This window comes from Gadus chalcogrammus, chromosome 3, assembly GCF_026213295.1.
Source record: "Gadus chalcogrammus isolate NIFS_2021 chromosome 3, NIFS_Gcha_1.0, whole genome shotgun sequence".
Lineage (NCBI taxonomy): Eukaryota > Metazoa > Chordata > Actinopteri > Gadiformes > Gadidae > Gadus > Gadus chalcogrammus.
In genome coordinates this window covers 15,393,280-15,409,865 of record NC_079414.1, presented here as the reverse complement: position 1 = coordinate 15,409,865, position 16,586 = coordinate 15,393,280, and the positions used below count along the sequence as shown (strand labels likewise).

The 16,586-nt window shown below is 41.2% G+C and overlaps 1 protein-coding gene across 5 annotated transcripts in view; it reads left to right on the top strand.

Annotated features, from left to right (window-relative positions):
- The window catches only part of LOC130379411 (probable E3 ubiquitin-protein ligase HERC3), a 47,441-nt gene that overhangs the window by 8,396 nt on the left and 22,459 nt on the right, over positions 1-16,586 (top strand). For 2 of the 5 annotated variants that reach the window (XM_056586220.1, XM_056586216.1), the window contains exons 21-24: positions 887-948; positions 1,091-1,274; positions 2,232-2,331; positions 2,485-3,397. The exons of 1 other annotated variant lie outside the window; for it this stretch is intronic. In XM_056586220.1, coding sequence (XP_056442195.1) covers positions 887-948; positions 1,091-1,274; positions 2,232-2,331; positions 2,485-2,699 — 561 coding nt within the window. In that variant the 3' untranslated portion in view covers positions 2,700-3,397. Of the gene's footprint in view, positions 1-886; positions 949-1,090; positions 1,275-2,231; positions 2,332-2,484; positions 3,398-5,562; positions 5,970-6,216; positions 6,332-8,824; positions 8,902-8,998; positions 9,224-9,556; positions 9,649-9,801; positions 9,933-10,204; positions 10,333-10,850; positions 10,919-11,003; positions 11,111-11,223; positions 11,284-11,392; positions 11,499-11,621; positions 11,815-11,906; positions 12,062-12,345; positions 12,412-12,978; positions 13,090-13,186; positions 13,277-13,657; positions 13,766-14,081; positions 14,223-15,116; positions 15,284-15,887; positions 15,955-16,032; positions 16,095-16,311; positions 16,496-16,586 lie in introns of those variants that run through there. 2 more of the 5 variants (XR_008895116.1, XM_056586218.1) reach the window with 2 other exon arrangements.

Sequence of the window (16,586 nt, the reverse complement as noted above, 5' to 3'; positions counted from 1 at the left end):
TACAACTTAACAGCCATAAAACGGAAGCCATCCTTATTGGCACGCCACATCAGCTCCGCTCCCCCACCATCACCAATATCACCTTCTCTGGCAAAAACATCCCCCTTTCCACATCCGTCACCAACCTCGGTGTTAAAATGGACCCACAACTTAATTTTGACACCCACATCAAACACCTCTGTAAGACAGCTTTATACCACCTCAGGAACATCGCCAAACTCCGCCAATCACTCACCCTGGCTGATGCAGAGAAGCTCGTCCATGCCTTTGTCTCCTCCAGGTTGGACTACTGCAATGCACTCCTCATTGGGATCCCTGGCAAGAGCATCCAGAGGCTCCAATACATTCAAAACAGTGCTGCCAGGGTCCTGATGAGGGTGCGCAAGCATGACCACATCACCCCCATCCTGAAATCACTGCACTGGCTCCCTGTCTCACTCAGAATTGAGTACAAGGTCTCCCTCCTCACCCACCAGTGCCTTCACGGACTTGCCCCCCTCTACCTTCAGGAACTCCTCACCCCCCCGACAAACTCACGTACACTCCGTTCAGGATCCACTCACACCCTCCAAACCCGACATACGAAGCTGTGCACCATGGGTGATCGGGCCTTTTCTGCTGCTGCCCCTAGACTATGGAACGCCCTCCCTGACCACCTGAGGGCTCCACAGACTACAGCTCTTTTTAAACGGAACCTCAAAACCCATCTCTTTAAAAGAGCATTTAACTAAACTTTCTTTGAGGTTCCCCCCCTTTTTAATAGTTTTTTGGTATTTTTTTCTCTGAAGCACTTTGAGATTCTTGAATATAAAGTGCATTATAAATAAAATGTATTATTATTATTATTATTATTATTATTAATGTCACACCAACTTTACTTCTGTAGGATGCAGAAGATTTGGATCTTCTACCTAATGGAGAGTTCATTCAAGTGACCAAAGACAACAGGTGTGTGTGTGTGTGTGTGTGTGTGTGTGTGTGGAGGGTGTCAATGTAGACATTCGTATACATGTTTATATTTGCAAGTGTACCTGTGTGTGTATGTATGCATGCACAGCATGCATTCAACCCAACCCTGTCTCTAACCCAGGCAGAAATATGTGGACCTCCAAGTGGACATGGTGTTCAGCCGCTCGGTGGAGCATCAGTTCAGGGAGTTCGAGAGAGGCTTCTCTAGAGGCTGCCCTTCACCTGAGTGGAGAATGTTCCTCCCTGATCAACTCATAACGCTCCTCAAGGGAGAGGAGGTCTTCAACTGGGATGATCTGAGACAGGTCAGACATCCATCCCTAACCCTTCAAATACACCAGACGCCTCAGGATTTATCTATTAGAGCCTGACTAATGTATAGGAGCAGGCGCTCCTCCTCCTCCTAACAAAAATATCTCACTACCAATAATAACAGGCTGCTAGTTGCGCAATATACTAGATTATTATAATTATTGATTTATTCTGGCATTTCGTCGTCCACAATAGTGCATTTCTTCGCATGCTCTTGAGTGAGTGAGCCAGTGTTGTGGTGCAATTTCACTGAAGATTTGCACACTTCTGAGTAGTATGATCATAGCAATGTGTCTTAATTGGAACTTAAGTGGGTCCTGTTTCCATAAGAGCGCTCTCACCGGCGCCACCACACAGCCGCCACCACACAGCCCCATTTTAACTTCCAGCATTGCTCAAAACCTTTGCGCATATATATATAGATATATATATCTATATATATATAGTGGCGAGCAGCACAGGAAGGAAGAGACGGGATCAAGGGTTTAGCAGTTCGATGCAGTTCAGCGCCCCATACACCGCACGACTACGGACTGCCTTTATTAACACCCATAGTCTTTCACGAAACACAGCGCACCTAACAAATTAACATAACTCTCACATTAACGGTGGCAACAACAATGTACACATCATGACAACAAAACAACACTCCAACAACGACCAACCCCAACCCCCCGAACCCCGATAAGTTTCCCAACCACAAAGGAACCAGGAGGGCCCCGAAAGGTTCTAGCAGATCGGGGTTACCCCTCCTTCGCGCACGGAAACGGCGTCAACCGATTTTTGGCTCTCCTATTTAGGAATCTCACTCTGCCCCAAAATCCAGTATCGGTCTGGCTCTAATATCTATCTAGCTAAATATAAATAAATATATCGATATTGATGCAGAAATATCTCTATATACATGTTTGCATGTAAGACAAATGTTTTTGCATTTTTCTTTTTTACAGCATGCAAAATATCAAGGCTGCACATCCAACGATGAAGTTATCAAAAACTTTTGGATCGTCTTCGCGGAGTTCTCCGTGGAGCAAAAGAAGGACTTCCTAAGTAAATAGAACTCAACATAACATATAATAACTTGTATACATTATTATTGCTATTTGATTGGTTATTATTGCATGTTGTATTGCTTAAAACCGTATACCGTATAAAACAACCAATAGACATTAACATGTGAAACGTCCTTTTCCCCTCCTAAAGTATTCATATCTGGAACGGACAGAAATCCCAAACTTCGCAGTTCAACAATCATGATAAAGATCAACTTGTCGTGTTACCAAGAGCCTGAGCTGTACTATCCAGAGGCTGTGACCTGCTGTTGGACTTTGAATCTCCCAAACTACAGCAACATCCAAACGCTTCGTCAGAAACTCCTTCATGCAGTCGAGTGTTGTGATACTTTTGGATTACAGTGAAATAGTTTAACCTAATCGAGACTGCGACATCCAGTGATATGGACATCATATCACTGGACAAATTTGCTGCCACTTTTCTTGATTTTTATTCCAATCATTTAAATATCACTTTTGGCTGTTGGACCAAACAATGTCTGTTGAAAATGGGACAAAGTCGAAAGCTGGCCATGTGTTAATTGCACTGGAGAAGCTGGTAGATATGTGCTAGGCTATCAACCAACAACAATGATCCTATCATTAAGAGATAGACAGTATTCAAGGCAAGGGAGCAAATGAGAACTCAGATTCAACAAGCCATTAAGATTTTTTTGCCTAAAGCTAATTGGCTTTTTTTTCCCAGAAGAGAATAAAGCTTACAGTCATACAATTTCTTAATTGTACACAATTTAGTTTTATGTATTTATTTAATTTATAGGTAATTAATAGCGCCATGTTTCAGCAATTTAGATAATTTTGTAACTTTTATTTTCATATTCTAAATCTTCCTCAAAGGTGCAATAGATGTTACTCAATTAAATATAGTTATTCACGACCCAAAAAGTGCAGATTGAATGATTGTGTAAACAAAGCTAACCCTGCAACCTGCTTCATATCTACACTGTACACTGTGCCTGTAGTCTGCCTCATCTGTGCTACATAATATAAGATTGATGACGGGAGCCAACAGCCGTGAAGCTAAACCTTCTCTTGAGGGGAAACCACAAACTGCGAATTAATAAAGTTATAAAGGAATCATCATGGCCTGCATTAAGAACAGTCTATATAGACTATATATAGGCCTATGTAGCAAATCCACAGAGCGCATGGACACCAGGGTTGCTTTTCAGCACAAGCAAGTCGTTTATTTTGACTATGGGCAGTTCAACAAATCATAAATCGTAAATCGGCCAAGGCGGACAAAGGGAGCGTTTCTGGGGATCTCTTGCAGCGATCGTCCATGTGGCTCAGTCGATCCTCCTCGCTACAAGATAAAGCGGGCACATACACACTCCCTGATTGGTCTGATTGCGAGCAGGTGCCCGCAATCAGACCCAATCCACCAATCAGATCCGGTGTGCTCCCAACATGCCCATACTCCCTCTGCAGGCCAGACGCCGCACGTCCCCCCACAATTTATGTATATAGCCTACGCAAATTACATTAATTTAGTTGGGATTTTTTTTGCTTCTTGTATTACTACCAGAATAAATATTTTAATTGAATACAAGATGAAGATGTATATTTAAATCGATAATACATATATATCAACTTGGATACAATTAGATAAACAATTTAAGTGACTTTATATACAACTCGTATCTTGACCTTCATTGGTCAAATGCTGACATCCTAGAAAGGAATTTATGGGGAATTAACGATATTTGTGAACAAATAACATTTTACATCACATGCTTCTCCCAATAAATACATTTTAACTTTTCACTATGTGCAAATATACCTGGCAAAATAAAATGACTCAATTCAAATTAAGCATCACTCGTGTGAGTGTTGTTACTACGGAGCTACCACTTATTATCTTGTTCAGTTGTTATATTCAGGGATTTTTAACAACAACTCATGTTTACCAGGACCTTGGAGGGATTGAATTGGGTTTCCTTATTTCCCCTTAAGAAAAACAGCCTCAGGGACCGCTTCTGAGGAGTCAGGACAACTCAAAACTAGACTGAATGATTTGGTTTAATTTAAATGTTTATCTATGAACAGAGCCGGCCCTCCCTATACGCGAATTAGGCGTCCACTTAGGGTCTCCGACCGCCAGGGTGCCCCCAAGAGCGCTGTATATATATATATATTATTATTATTTTTTTAATTCACAAAGCAATTTACTTAACAAGCGAGGAAACGTTATCAACATAAAGCTCATATTGGTTTAATAAAACAAAGGTGGAATTAAGAATTTGGCTGCGTCGGTCTGTCCCATAGACTGTATAGAGGTCGGATCATGACAACCTAAAATGAAGTGATTCTGACTGACCTGGCCACCCTGCAGCAGTTAGCACTTAGCAGTTTTTTCACCCACTTATAGCTCTACTATACTACGTTGCAATTAAACAATGTGTGATGCATGGACAACAAACAGAAAATGTTCAGAACATTTTCTACATTTACAACATTCAGACAGTAGAGTAAAAGTAGAAATGTGTAGGATTTACTTTGACTGTTTCAGTGAGTAAATTTAATAAGTGGTAAAATCATTGCGGCAAGTCATGTTCAAAGAGGTACGGATAAAAACTGAAAGGGTTATGAATACATACAGCACAGTTGCTTGTTTTCTCTGGCAAAACGACTTTATCAACCGCAAAGCAGGGCCCAAAAATGATCCTGCTTAGGGCCCCCAGGTGTACAGGGCCGGCCCTGTCTATGAACACTTGATCCCACCTTCAGGAACAGGACCTCTCAATGCGGGGTTATATGCCTCTCCCCTTCCTTATTATTTTTAGCAATCATCGAAAGGAGTAGGATATTCCGTTTCATGAAATCAATGTCGATTTTAGCAGTTAATTACGACCGTTACCGATAAGGAGAAGTGACCATTATGTAACGCAACTGCAACGGAACGAAAGACATGGCAATTAAGGAGGTGATCATATACTTTGAGAGCGAAAGAGATAAGCCTACAGAAGAGCAGCAAGATAAAGATGAATCTTTAGCCTGCTGCCATATGGCACACACACACACACACACACACACACACACACACACACACACACACACACACACACACACACACACACAGTATTTTTTTCACAACGACATCGTTCTTGTGGTGATCTTTAAATTCGTTAATTTATTACATTTAGTTATTCATTTAGTTTTTACACAATTTAAATGAAGTTAGATGTTTTAATTAGCGTTATGGAATTATTTAAGCGCAACGTGCGGGGGCGCCGTCATTCTTGCGGTTTCAATTCCTGAAAAGTATTCAGCACTAAGTTTCTGTTTCGATTCCGGCAGGGATGCATTGAGTTGAGCTTGGCTATTAGGTAGGGTGAGCTGGGATATTGCATATGAGGTTGGTTCGCTGTCATGGTGGACACATCTAGAAAGACATAATGTTTTCATGGGGAGAAATTAATTTAGCGAAAACAAATGTATTGTCGGAAATCAGAGAATCAGAGAATGGCATTCAGTTCGTACCAACGTGCAAACCAATAATAACAAGTTTCTCTGCCACTAAATCAACGGTAACGTTTACCAAAAGTGATGGAATTTCATATTTTCTTCGGCGGCAAAGGAACCAAGATGGAAATTTGAGATTCGGTAAAACCAGTGAGTACATTTAGGTCCAAGTAGGCTACTCTATCTGGATACAATTATGGATACAATACATTTTCCTATGAGGGGCCGTTTGTAAACGTTTGCTTCTCAAAAACGTGCTTCACTTCTTTTGCAATTTGAATCTATCTATCTTATATCTAAATGTGGGGGGTTAGGGGGGGGGCGTAAAGGTATACAAATGGCACCCAATATTTTCCTGGTCCATTTCCCTGCTCCTGACTATTTTTTTCTTTTCTAGAGAGCATCAAGTGCAAACACGCCGTAGCTTCAAGTTCTGGAGATTCTAGTCTTCTCCTGCTGTCCCGGGATGGCTCTGTCTTCCGTGTGGAACTCAGTGAATCCGCCGATCCAAGGTGAAGTCTTCGTCGTCGCATAGTCATTGCCAGGAGCGTGTCTAGCTTTTTGGGGACTCTATGCAAAATGTCCTGGCCAGGGCTGGACTGGGACCAAAACATGGCCATGGTATTTTTGGCCATGGCGGTCCATCATGATTATTGTTAGTATTATTATTACCAAGTCTACTCATAGCATTATTTGAAAACAAAGGCTAAAAAGGCAATTCACACACACACACACACACACACACACACACACACACACACACACACACACACACACACACACACACACACACACACACACACACACACACACACACACACACACACACACTAGGGTAACAACCTCCAAACCAGCAAGGACGAGGATGTGCACCAAACTCTATAGGCTAATATTATTATGCATGTTTTAAGTCTGACTGAATAAAATGAGGCCTGTAATAACTTCCTATGTTGAGCATTTGCACACTTTTAGCCTACAATTTCCACAGATACTATTTAGTGAAGATGTATACACATCCCAAAACATTTTCATTCTTAATTTCAAGGGCTATCATCATTTGTGTCACTCCAGTGTAGCTCAAATGGAAAAAAATTATAACCTTGGTCATGTTGGAGGGGAAGGGCGGGCCGAGGAGGGAGACGAGGGATGAGAGGTTTCTTGAGAGGGGTCAATTTTATTTAAAGAATTCCTTCACTCAGGATTCTAGCTGCATGCCTCTCAGTTTCTAAGTCTGGGAGCATGCGAAGTGGCGTGTAAAAACACAATCTTGTTTTTTTGGATTTGTTGGTTTGTGGGCTTGTGTTGCTTACGTCTCAAAGCTGATTCGAAAAATGAATCAGCTATGAGACGTGCTAACATAGGCAGAGTTTGCGGGGGCAGGGAGAGCACCCCATGGTGGCTGAAACAGGTATTTGCATTAAAAAAAAAACCAGAACATTGTGAAAGCATAAGCAGGACACAAAAAACGAAAATGACTGCTGCATCAGTCTAAACATCTTGCCGTGCAACGCTGCAATAAAGATTGCCTAAATGGTATTGGGTATTTGGGTGGCAACTGATTGTTCACTTTTACATTATAGTTTAGTCAAGACTGCCGTGCCGTGATTGGCTTTACATTTTTCAAATTGTTAAATTGTTAAAAATGTAATTTAAAATCAGCTGTAAAAATAAACATATGTTTATTTAGCATGCTTGTTTTGTCCATATGTGCTCGGGCTGTGTTCCCCAAGTGGTAGGCCAGGTCTCAGCTGTTACAATGATTATTTTTTTTCTGCCCCCCCTGGCTCAAATGTCACACTCTGCCTTTTGTGTTCTAAACACTTGTTTGAAATAGGATGGATGTCAATGGCTCGCCAACTGCCAAATTACGTGACGCACCTACACCGTGAGAGGGGTTGAGTTGAAGAAAAATCATGGCTTATTTTAGGGTTTGGCGATTAATCTAATTTTGATCGCAATTTTTGATTTTAGCGTCAAACGATCACGAAATTACGATAATCAAGTTTTTTATTTATTTATTTATTATTATTATTACTATTATTATTATTATTATTATTATTATTATTATTATTATTATTATTATTATTATTATTATTATTATTATTATTATTATTATTATTATTCTTTTACAACATTCAGACAGTAAAGTAAAAGTGAAATGTGTAGGCTTTACTTTGTCTGTTTCAGTGAGTAAATTAGTTGGGAATAGTAAAAAAAGTAGTAAAAATTAGGCAAATCATGTTCATATGTACGTATAAAAACTGAAAAGGTTATGAATGCATACAGTTGCTTGTTTTCTCTGAACGGGAAGAACAGCTGGATACATATTTTAATATCATTTTAGTAGGAACATTTTCTTTTTGACCATTTTGTGTATTTTTTTAAGGCGAAATTTCAAAGTTCCCAGCTACAAAACATTTTTTCGGAGAGATGCTGATTAAATACAACTGTTTTCAAACTCAAATAATCGTGATTTCAATATTGACCAAAATAAACATGATTATGATTTTTCCCATCATCGAGCAGCCCTAGGTTATTTACATCTCGGCATAGACAGTAGCCAAAATGTCGCTGGGGTCGAATCCTTAAAGAGGAAAAGATTCTTAACATCTTTTTTCTCTCAAATTCCAACCAAGCATCTCAAGTTGACCCCAGCAATTTAAAACCTCACAAAATGATGACCAATGGGAAAAACTGGGACTCCTCTACATCAAAAAAGATATATTAAATTTTTATTTGTTTTTGAACATTTAGGTTCTTTAGACGCTTTAAATCAACTACCAATGGAGACAAGTTATTTTTATTAACAAAACAAACTTAATAAAAAAAAATGGCTGAAATGGAAGCTTGGGGCCCCCCTTGTGTATTTGACGGCCCTTGCAATAGAAAAGTCTGCATATAGCAAGAAACGGATCTGGTCATTGCTGTGATAATATGGGAAGGGTTTGTTTGCAAGGTGTAAAACATGTTCAACATTTGTGTTTGCTTGTTTCACTGTGATTCAGATCGCTCCAAAACTTCTTTAAAAAAAGGATCATTCAGGTCGCATGTGGAGACCAACATTCTATCGTTTTAATTGAAGGTAGGCTAACCAGCTCACTAGATTTAGCCTACTATTGTTAGGAATACAACATGCAACTATTTTTCATTATACTGTTGCCTATACATATTGCTTTCAGATGGACAAGCATTGTCTTGGGGAAGCAACACTCGGGGGCAACTGGGTCTCACCCTCCCAGAGACCTCTGTCGTCCCGTCCCCTACACCAGTGGCAGCCCTGTCAGGGGTACCCCTAGTCCAGGTCACCGCTGGGGGAGCCCACACTCTGGCCTTGTCTGTCTCTGGAACCGTGTTCGGCTGGGGGCAGAATGACGCCGGGCAACTGGGTCTTGGAGACACGACAGGTATAAGGCCTGTGGGAATGTTCTCTTTAGTCGGGAGATTCTGACTAAATAAGTTTGTTAGTCATGAGAAGGCTGATGATAGGACCATAAGTTGCTTGTTTCTTTAGATACGATCAGGTGATAATCTGCTCACTTTAATGGTTCTGCTTTTATCCCAATACAGAGACATTACATAATTGTAATATTAATATCATAAAGATATTACTCAATATAAAAGGACAAAAACCATAGACTTCCTCTGGTCACACACCGTTATCCTGGACATTATGTGAACTAAACTTGGAGGATATTTTAAATGTGTGAATGAAATTGTATTTCAAATCATGTCTTCAGACAGATATACTCCAGTGACAGTTGATTCTCTCAACCTTAAGAAGACCGTTTCCATTTCTTGTGGTGAAAGACACACTGCTGTTCTGACAAAGGTTACTATATTCAAATCTTATTCTCGTAAAAAAAATACTTTTTAGTAATCTCACTCACATCTCATTTCCATAGTCCCATTTAGTGAACTCAATAAAAATATAACCTTAAAGATAAAAAAGGCTGAGTGTGGATTTCCTTGTGTGTTCCTTTAGGGAGGCGTGGTGTTGACCTTCGGCAGCGGTGGCTGTGGGCAGCTGGGACACAACTCTCTGCTGAATGAGCGGACCCCTCGTGTGGTGGCTGAACTCTGGGGCGCAGCGGTCACCCAGGTCTCCTGTGGCAGGTACTCTGTCTTCATTTTTTCACTACTGTTCACTAGGAGACGCTTCAATCCAAAGTGACCTACAGCGACTTAAGTCATTAAGGAGCAGGTAGAGGGGGCCATCTAGCTCAAGGATACCCAGGGCTGAGGTTGTGGACGTTGGGATATTCAACCCGCATATTTAATTATAATTCCTTCACATTCATTTCAGCAGGTTATTACCGAATTTTTATTATTCAAATAATCATTGGCTTCTTTTAATCTTCTTTCATTTACTATTTTATTTTCTTCAGCAACCACACCATGGCATTAGTAGGCCCAACAAAGAAGATCTATTCATTTGGTCGTGGAGAAGAAGGCCAGCTTGGAAACAGGCTCACCACAGACTGTTCGGTGCCTCTGCCTGTTCTGCTGCCTCATGGTAGGAAGTCTCTCAGTTCAGGGTTAAGTTGAGGGTAAAGGAGCTTGAGGAAGCAGGAAATACTTGCATATATGCTGATCAATAGCGATTTTAATAATGTTATCAATAAAATCACATCCTATAATATATTGTCTGCTAGACAGCCCAAACCACTCTTTGTGTATTTACTTATTATTAACTTCTCTTACTACTGACAATCCCAAAGACCCAACCACTCACGGCACACAGCAAGCCGAGCTACACTATCACGTCACACATGTGCGCAGCCATGTGTGACGTGATAGTGTAGCTAGTGTAGCTCGTGATAGTGTAGCTCGGTTAGAGTAGACAGAACACTTTCATTTCGTTTTTTCAATGCTTAAAGTCTCCTGCCTTCTTACTGGGAGGGTTTATATCTATCTATCTATCTATCTATCTATCTATCTATATATATATATATATATATATATATATATATATATATATATCTATATCGATATAGATATAGATGTTTGTTGGGTTTGTTTTGCATGAAAAAGATGACCGGAGTATTCAGCGAATATTTGCTGGAGGAAACCAATCTTTTGCCCTCTGTTCCCTCAGTCAGGTCGGTGTCTTTGTATTCTGTATTATTTTGTTACGATGCAAGAAATTCAACATGTTTCGTTAGTTATCTTTGGAATGTCTTACAGGAGCCTGAGAAGGTTCTTCCTGGGATTATTACAGTTCTTGATATGGACACCATTGACTTCTGGCTCTCAAAGTGTAAGCAATCGAAATCATGGCAGAAAATCAAAGGGTAAGCTCCATATCAATCAATCAATCACAGTATGTAATCAAATATGAACATAAATATTCTTTAGATTAATATATTTAATATGCCCTTTACTGAAGTTTTTTATTTTTTTACAGACAGATCAAGGATATATTCTCATCTGCATCTTCCTTGAACGCCAGCTTTCTTGACAGAAGGTAATCCTTTTTAAAACATTTTTAATTCATTCTATCATAAATTGATTTCAAGGTTGGTGATGATATTCAACATAGGAATTTTATTTTGTTGCAAAATGTATTAAAATAGCGCTGACAAGCACTACCAGACCTCACCCAGCTGCTCTGGCTTGGACTTGGTTCTTGTCAACAAAGCTCTGGCCAAGCTAGCAACAAACACTGAAGTGCTACTGGAGGTACAGCAACATTGTGAAATTACCAGCCTCTCTCTGCCTTTTATTAAATAAAACGTATGATCCCGTGTTCAGAGTCAAACACTGACAACGCTGTAAATGACTTTGTCCTGAACGATGCTATAGGTGGAGACCGTCGTCCGAGACTGTCTCCTGCCCTCGTTGAGTCGGCAGCCGGTCGGGTTGGAAGGCCTGAGGGTTTACTACCTGCTGGTGGAGCTGCTGCAAGTGCTGGTCAGAGACAACTTTGGTGAAATGCTCTCCGTGAGGGTGGCTGATGCCTTCCTCTCTCTGCACCAAGACAGACTGGAAGTCCTCGGTAATAGACCCCAAGAACCGATCATTTAAAATGCACTACAATGGGTTTTCCAAAGCTGTTCAATGTACGCTGTGTGTGTGTGATTGATGCAGTTGGACTATGGTCCTGGACACCTAGCTTCTTCCGTACCGCAGTGGAGACCTTCTGCAACTTGTCCAGGAAGCACCTCTCATCCTTAGATGTGGAGAACCACTCGAGAACCGTCTTCTTTATGAAGACGGCGGGCGTTATGCAAAGGCTTCATTATGTGAGTGAATGATAGCTAAGTAGCTAGTGGTGTTCGACTCTTAATGTCCGAAAGGCTCTGGGTTTGATCAACATTGTCAAATGCCCAACTTTTGCGCGTAACAGAGTTTAATTGATTTTTTCACACGTATGATTACTTCATACCGTATGAAGTTGTAGTCTCTTCAATTAGAAAATAGCCAAATGAGATGTTTCCCCTGTAATGACATGTATCTGAATTTAATGTATGTCGCTTTGGATGAATGTGTGGTGCTGAATAACTGAATAGTTATGTCCTGACTGCAGGCCAGCAGTAGCGGTTCACGGTGCCTCGAAGATAGTGTTTTCCATGTGATGACAGTCCTAGATACGGTGAGTATTTAAGGACTTCTTACAAAAACTCTCTCTCTCTCTCTCTCTCTCTCTCTCTCTCTCTCTCTCTCTCTCTCTCTCTCTCTCTCTCTCTCTCTCTCTCTCTCTCTCTCTCTCTCTCTCTCTCTCTCTCTCTCTCTCTCTCTCCATGGCTGTGATTTGATGTGGGTATCTTCACTGTAACTTCGGGGGGTTGTATTTCCAATGAGATAACTCACACCATGCAGCCGCGATATAACTTCCAGCGCTGCCAGAAGCCTTTTTCCATCAACAGTCACTTTGGGGGCCTTACGATCTTATTCGAAACACCTGTAAAGCGGAGATATACTCGAATAGTTAAAAGTCCCAGTGCTGTTATATTCTGTATCAGCACTCATGCACTGCCTGTTGTCCAATCAAATGACTTTGTTAACATTTCGTAATTATGAATTGTTGTTCAATATATGTTTAACATACTGTTATTTACTACTTTATTGAGTGTGTCACTGATACATTATTTATACTTTTTAGTAACCAATGATATAAATCAATATGCTAATCTAACAATATTATTTCTCTACTCCGTAGTTTGCAGAAATGTTCATCTTAAATGTAGGGTTAATAATTCAAAGATCCCATGCTGATCTGGGGTCGGAGGAAGCACTGCGAGGGTTACTTAAACCCATACAACATGTTCAGGTATGTTGTTAAGACATTAAATCATTAAATATAATTGCTTAAATGTTGTCATGTATGCATCAGAGATGATACCTCTACATTGTTATTCTTTTTATAGAGTAGCCTATTCCGCCTGGTGAAGATCCCTTGCATTCTACCCATAGAATGCAAGGTGAATCTGTGGATCATTCATCTGAATAGCATCAAGGTGAGATTATATTAATTGAAAAGGATATTGTCAATAAATCAAGTCCAGTCAATAGCATTATTGGTTCACGAGCAACCATAAAACTGTTCATTTCTGCGCTCCTAGAAAGCCACACTATGGCTATAATCGGATCAAGCGGTGCATGTAAACGTACTGAAATGTAATAAAGCTATATGCTACATTATGCTATGCTATACTATGAAGTACCATACCATACAACGCCATGCCATACATTGATGTGCTATGTTATACTATGCTGTGATTTATGCTTTGTTACACTTTGTACTATACTTGACTTTACATTAACTGACAATACTTTAGTATAGTGCAAATGGATTTGACTTGACCTGCTCTTGACTTCACCTCCACTCTGTATATCAGTATTTTGAGGCAGGAGTCTTTCAATTCAATGTCAACCGGGGCACAGTGCAGCAGGACACTTTTCAATTTCTGCGGACGTCATCCCATGACCCAAAATCAAAGCTTCAGGTTGGTCAGCAATGCATTTCCCCAGTTAACGTCCATGGTAATAAAGTTGGTGCAATTCTGATCAATCTAACCATCATTGGGATAAATCTAGCTAAATTAGTTTGTAGAGTTCATTTTTCCAATTACATTGGATGATTGATGTAGTATTGGTATTTTTTTTATTGTGCATTAATTCATTGGACTTCATCAGTGTAACATTACCACACTAGTCACGATTCTCTAGTGTTCTGAATCCAGGGATCAGGTGAATTCAAAATATTTAAATTGTAATACATTTCTCAAGGTCTTTTCCCTGAAAAACCTCTTATGTTTACAGGTGAAGTTTAATGGGGAAGATGGTGTTGATGATGGAGGTGTGTCAATGGAGTTCTTTCGCCTCCTTGCTAAAGAACTTCAGAAGGCAGAACCACAAATGCTAGAAGTGAACGAGCACGGAGTGGCCTGGTTCAGCAAGAATGTACGTATACATTATTTTTGTGTAGGGATTAAAGGTGCAGTGTTTTCTCGTTTTTATTTTTAGTTTATTGTCAGTTGATTTGTTAAACTATCCGCTTGTCATGGTCCGCCCCTTGTTTTCTCATTCACCTGTCTGGCACCCTGATCTCTCCTAATTAACCCAACCACCTTCACCTTTGCTCCCCCTATATCAGTCCTCTCCTTCCAAACATTCCCTGCCAGATTGTCTCCAGTTTCTCAGAGCTTTCCCTCAACTTGACTCCTGATTCTTCTCCCATCCTGCCTGTTGCCGATTCCTGCCTGTCTGACTACCTTGCCTGCCGCCCAGCCCCTGTCGGTCTGTCTGCTCTTCTGTCTCCGGCTGCTGATCCACCAGCCTGCCCCCCCCCCCGTTGCCGATCCCTGCCTGTCTGACTATCCCGCCTGCCGTCGAGTCCCTGTCGGTTTGTCTGCTTACCCGTTCCCTATTCCTGGTCTGTTCATCTGCCCTCCCGTTGCCGACCTCTGCCTGCCGACTACCCTCTGTTTGTCGATCCTGTCCCCAAATAAAGCCTTTTACTCATCCTGCGCCAGTCGTGTGTCTGTGCACTTGGGTTCTGCTAAACGCCCGCATTACGCCGCTGTTCAATTAAGCATTTGTGAGATTTTCTAACATCGTTATCGAATGGATCAATGGCTTTTCAACATATTTTCAATGGTGGGAAAATGTAGCATGTTTCTGTTCCTCTGTCCATCTTTCCATCCATCCATCCATTATTCCATTCACTCATCCATCCATCCATCAACTCTTCCACTCATCCATCCACTCATCATGCATCAATCATCCACCCATCCGTCATTATTTATTGTTTTGTCAAATGACGACGCTAATTATATTATGGGCTGCTCCCTCAAGGTCGCCCAGCTGACTGATGAGTTCTTCCGACTGGGCACGCTCTGTGGCATGGCTCTGTATAACCAGTGCCTGATGAACATCCCCTTCCCCTTGGCTCTCTTCAAGAAGCTCCTGGGCTTGAAGCCAACCCTGGACGACCTCATGGAGCTGTCGCCAACTGTTGCACAGTACTTCTAAACTATGCTACACATTACATGCCGTGCTATATATGATCTATTGTAAAACACTATACTATGCTTTTCTATTCAACACTATAATATGCCATGCTATGCTAAGTGATGCAATGCTATACAACCACTATACACTATATTACCAATTGTATACATGGCCACCTTAATGCACGGGCTTACCTGGGCTGAAGCCCCAGGGCCTACGCCGATCGGGGGGCCTATCGTGAGCTGCAGATCATGATAGGCCCCCCGATCGGCGTAGGCCCGAGACAATGTGATTTTTGTTTTGGGCTTACAAAGATCAGAGGCCTTTCATGGGCCAATAAAAAAGGGGGCCACTAGCTGGTCCACTGGCTGGGCCCATTGGCCACTTGAACCCCCCCCCACATCTTCATTGTAAGATCCCCTCTCAGGGGGCCTACGAACACTCAGGCCTGGTTGTATGTACCCCCATTTCATAATAATTTGATGGGGTTACTTACTTGTTACTTGGGTTACTGTAATAATTCTGTACTATTCTAAACTAGTTGTATTGGCGTATTCCCTGTATTTCATTACAATTTGACGGGGGTTGATTTTACTTTCACGATCGTTCCAACAGAAGCTTAAAGGAACTGTTGGACTATGAAGAGGAGGCTGTTGAGGACCTACAGTTAGATTTCGGAGGGGTAAGAGCTTATGCTTTTTAAAATTCTGCTAGAAAAGAAGACCGATCCTCACTTTAATCATCAATTTTACTTCTGTAGGATGCAGAAGGTTTGGATCTTCTACCCAATGGACAGTCCATTCTAGTGAGCAAAGTCAACAGGTGTGTGTGTGTGTGTGTGTGTGTGTGTGTGTGTGTGTGTGTGTGTGTGTGTGTGTGTGGGGGTCGATGTATGTATGTACGTATGTGCAAGTGTGCCTGTGTGTTTATGTATGTATGCATGGCATCTATGCATGTGTGTTGCTGGTGCGCTTGTTCTTATTTATGAGATTTTAGAGCAGACTACAATGCTTCAAAGACACATGTGTATCGAACCCAGGCAGAAATATGTGGACCTCCAAGTGGACATGGTGTTCAGCCGCTCGGTGAAGCATCAGTTCAGGAAGTTTGAAAAAGGCTTCTCTAAAGGCTGCCCTTCACCTGCATGGAGAATGTTCCTCCCTGATCAACTCATGACGCTCCTCAAAGGAGAGGAGGTCTTCAACTGGGATGATCTGAGACAGGTCAGACATCCATCCCTAACCCTTCAAATACACCAGACGCCACAGTATACGTCTTTTTATATAGATATATCTATATATTTATGTGAGTGAG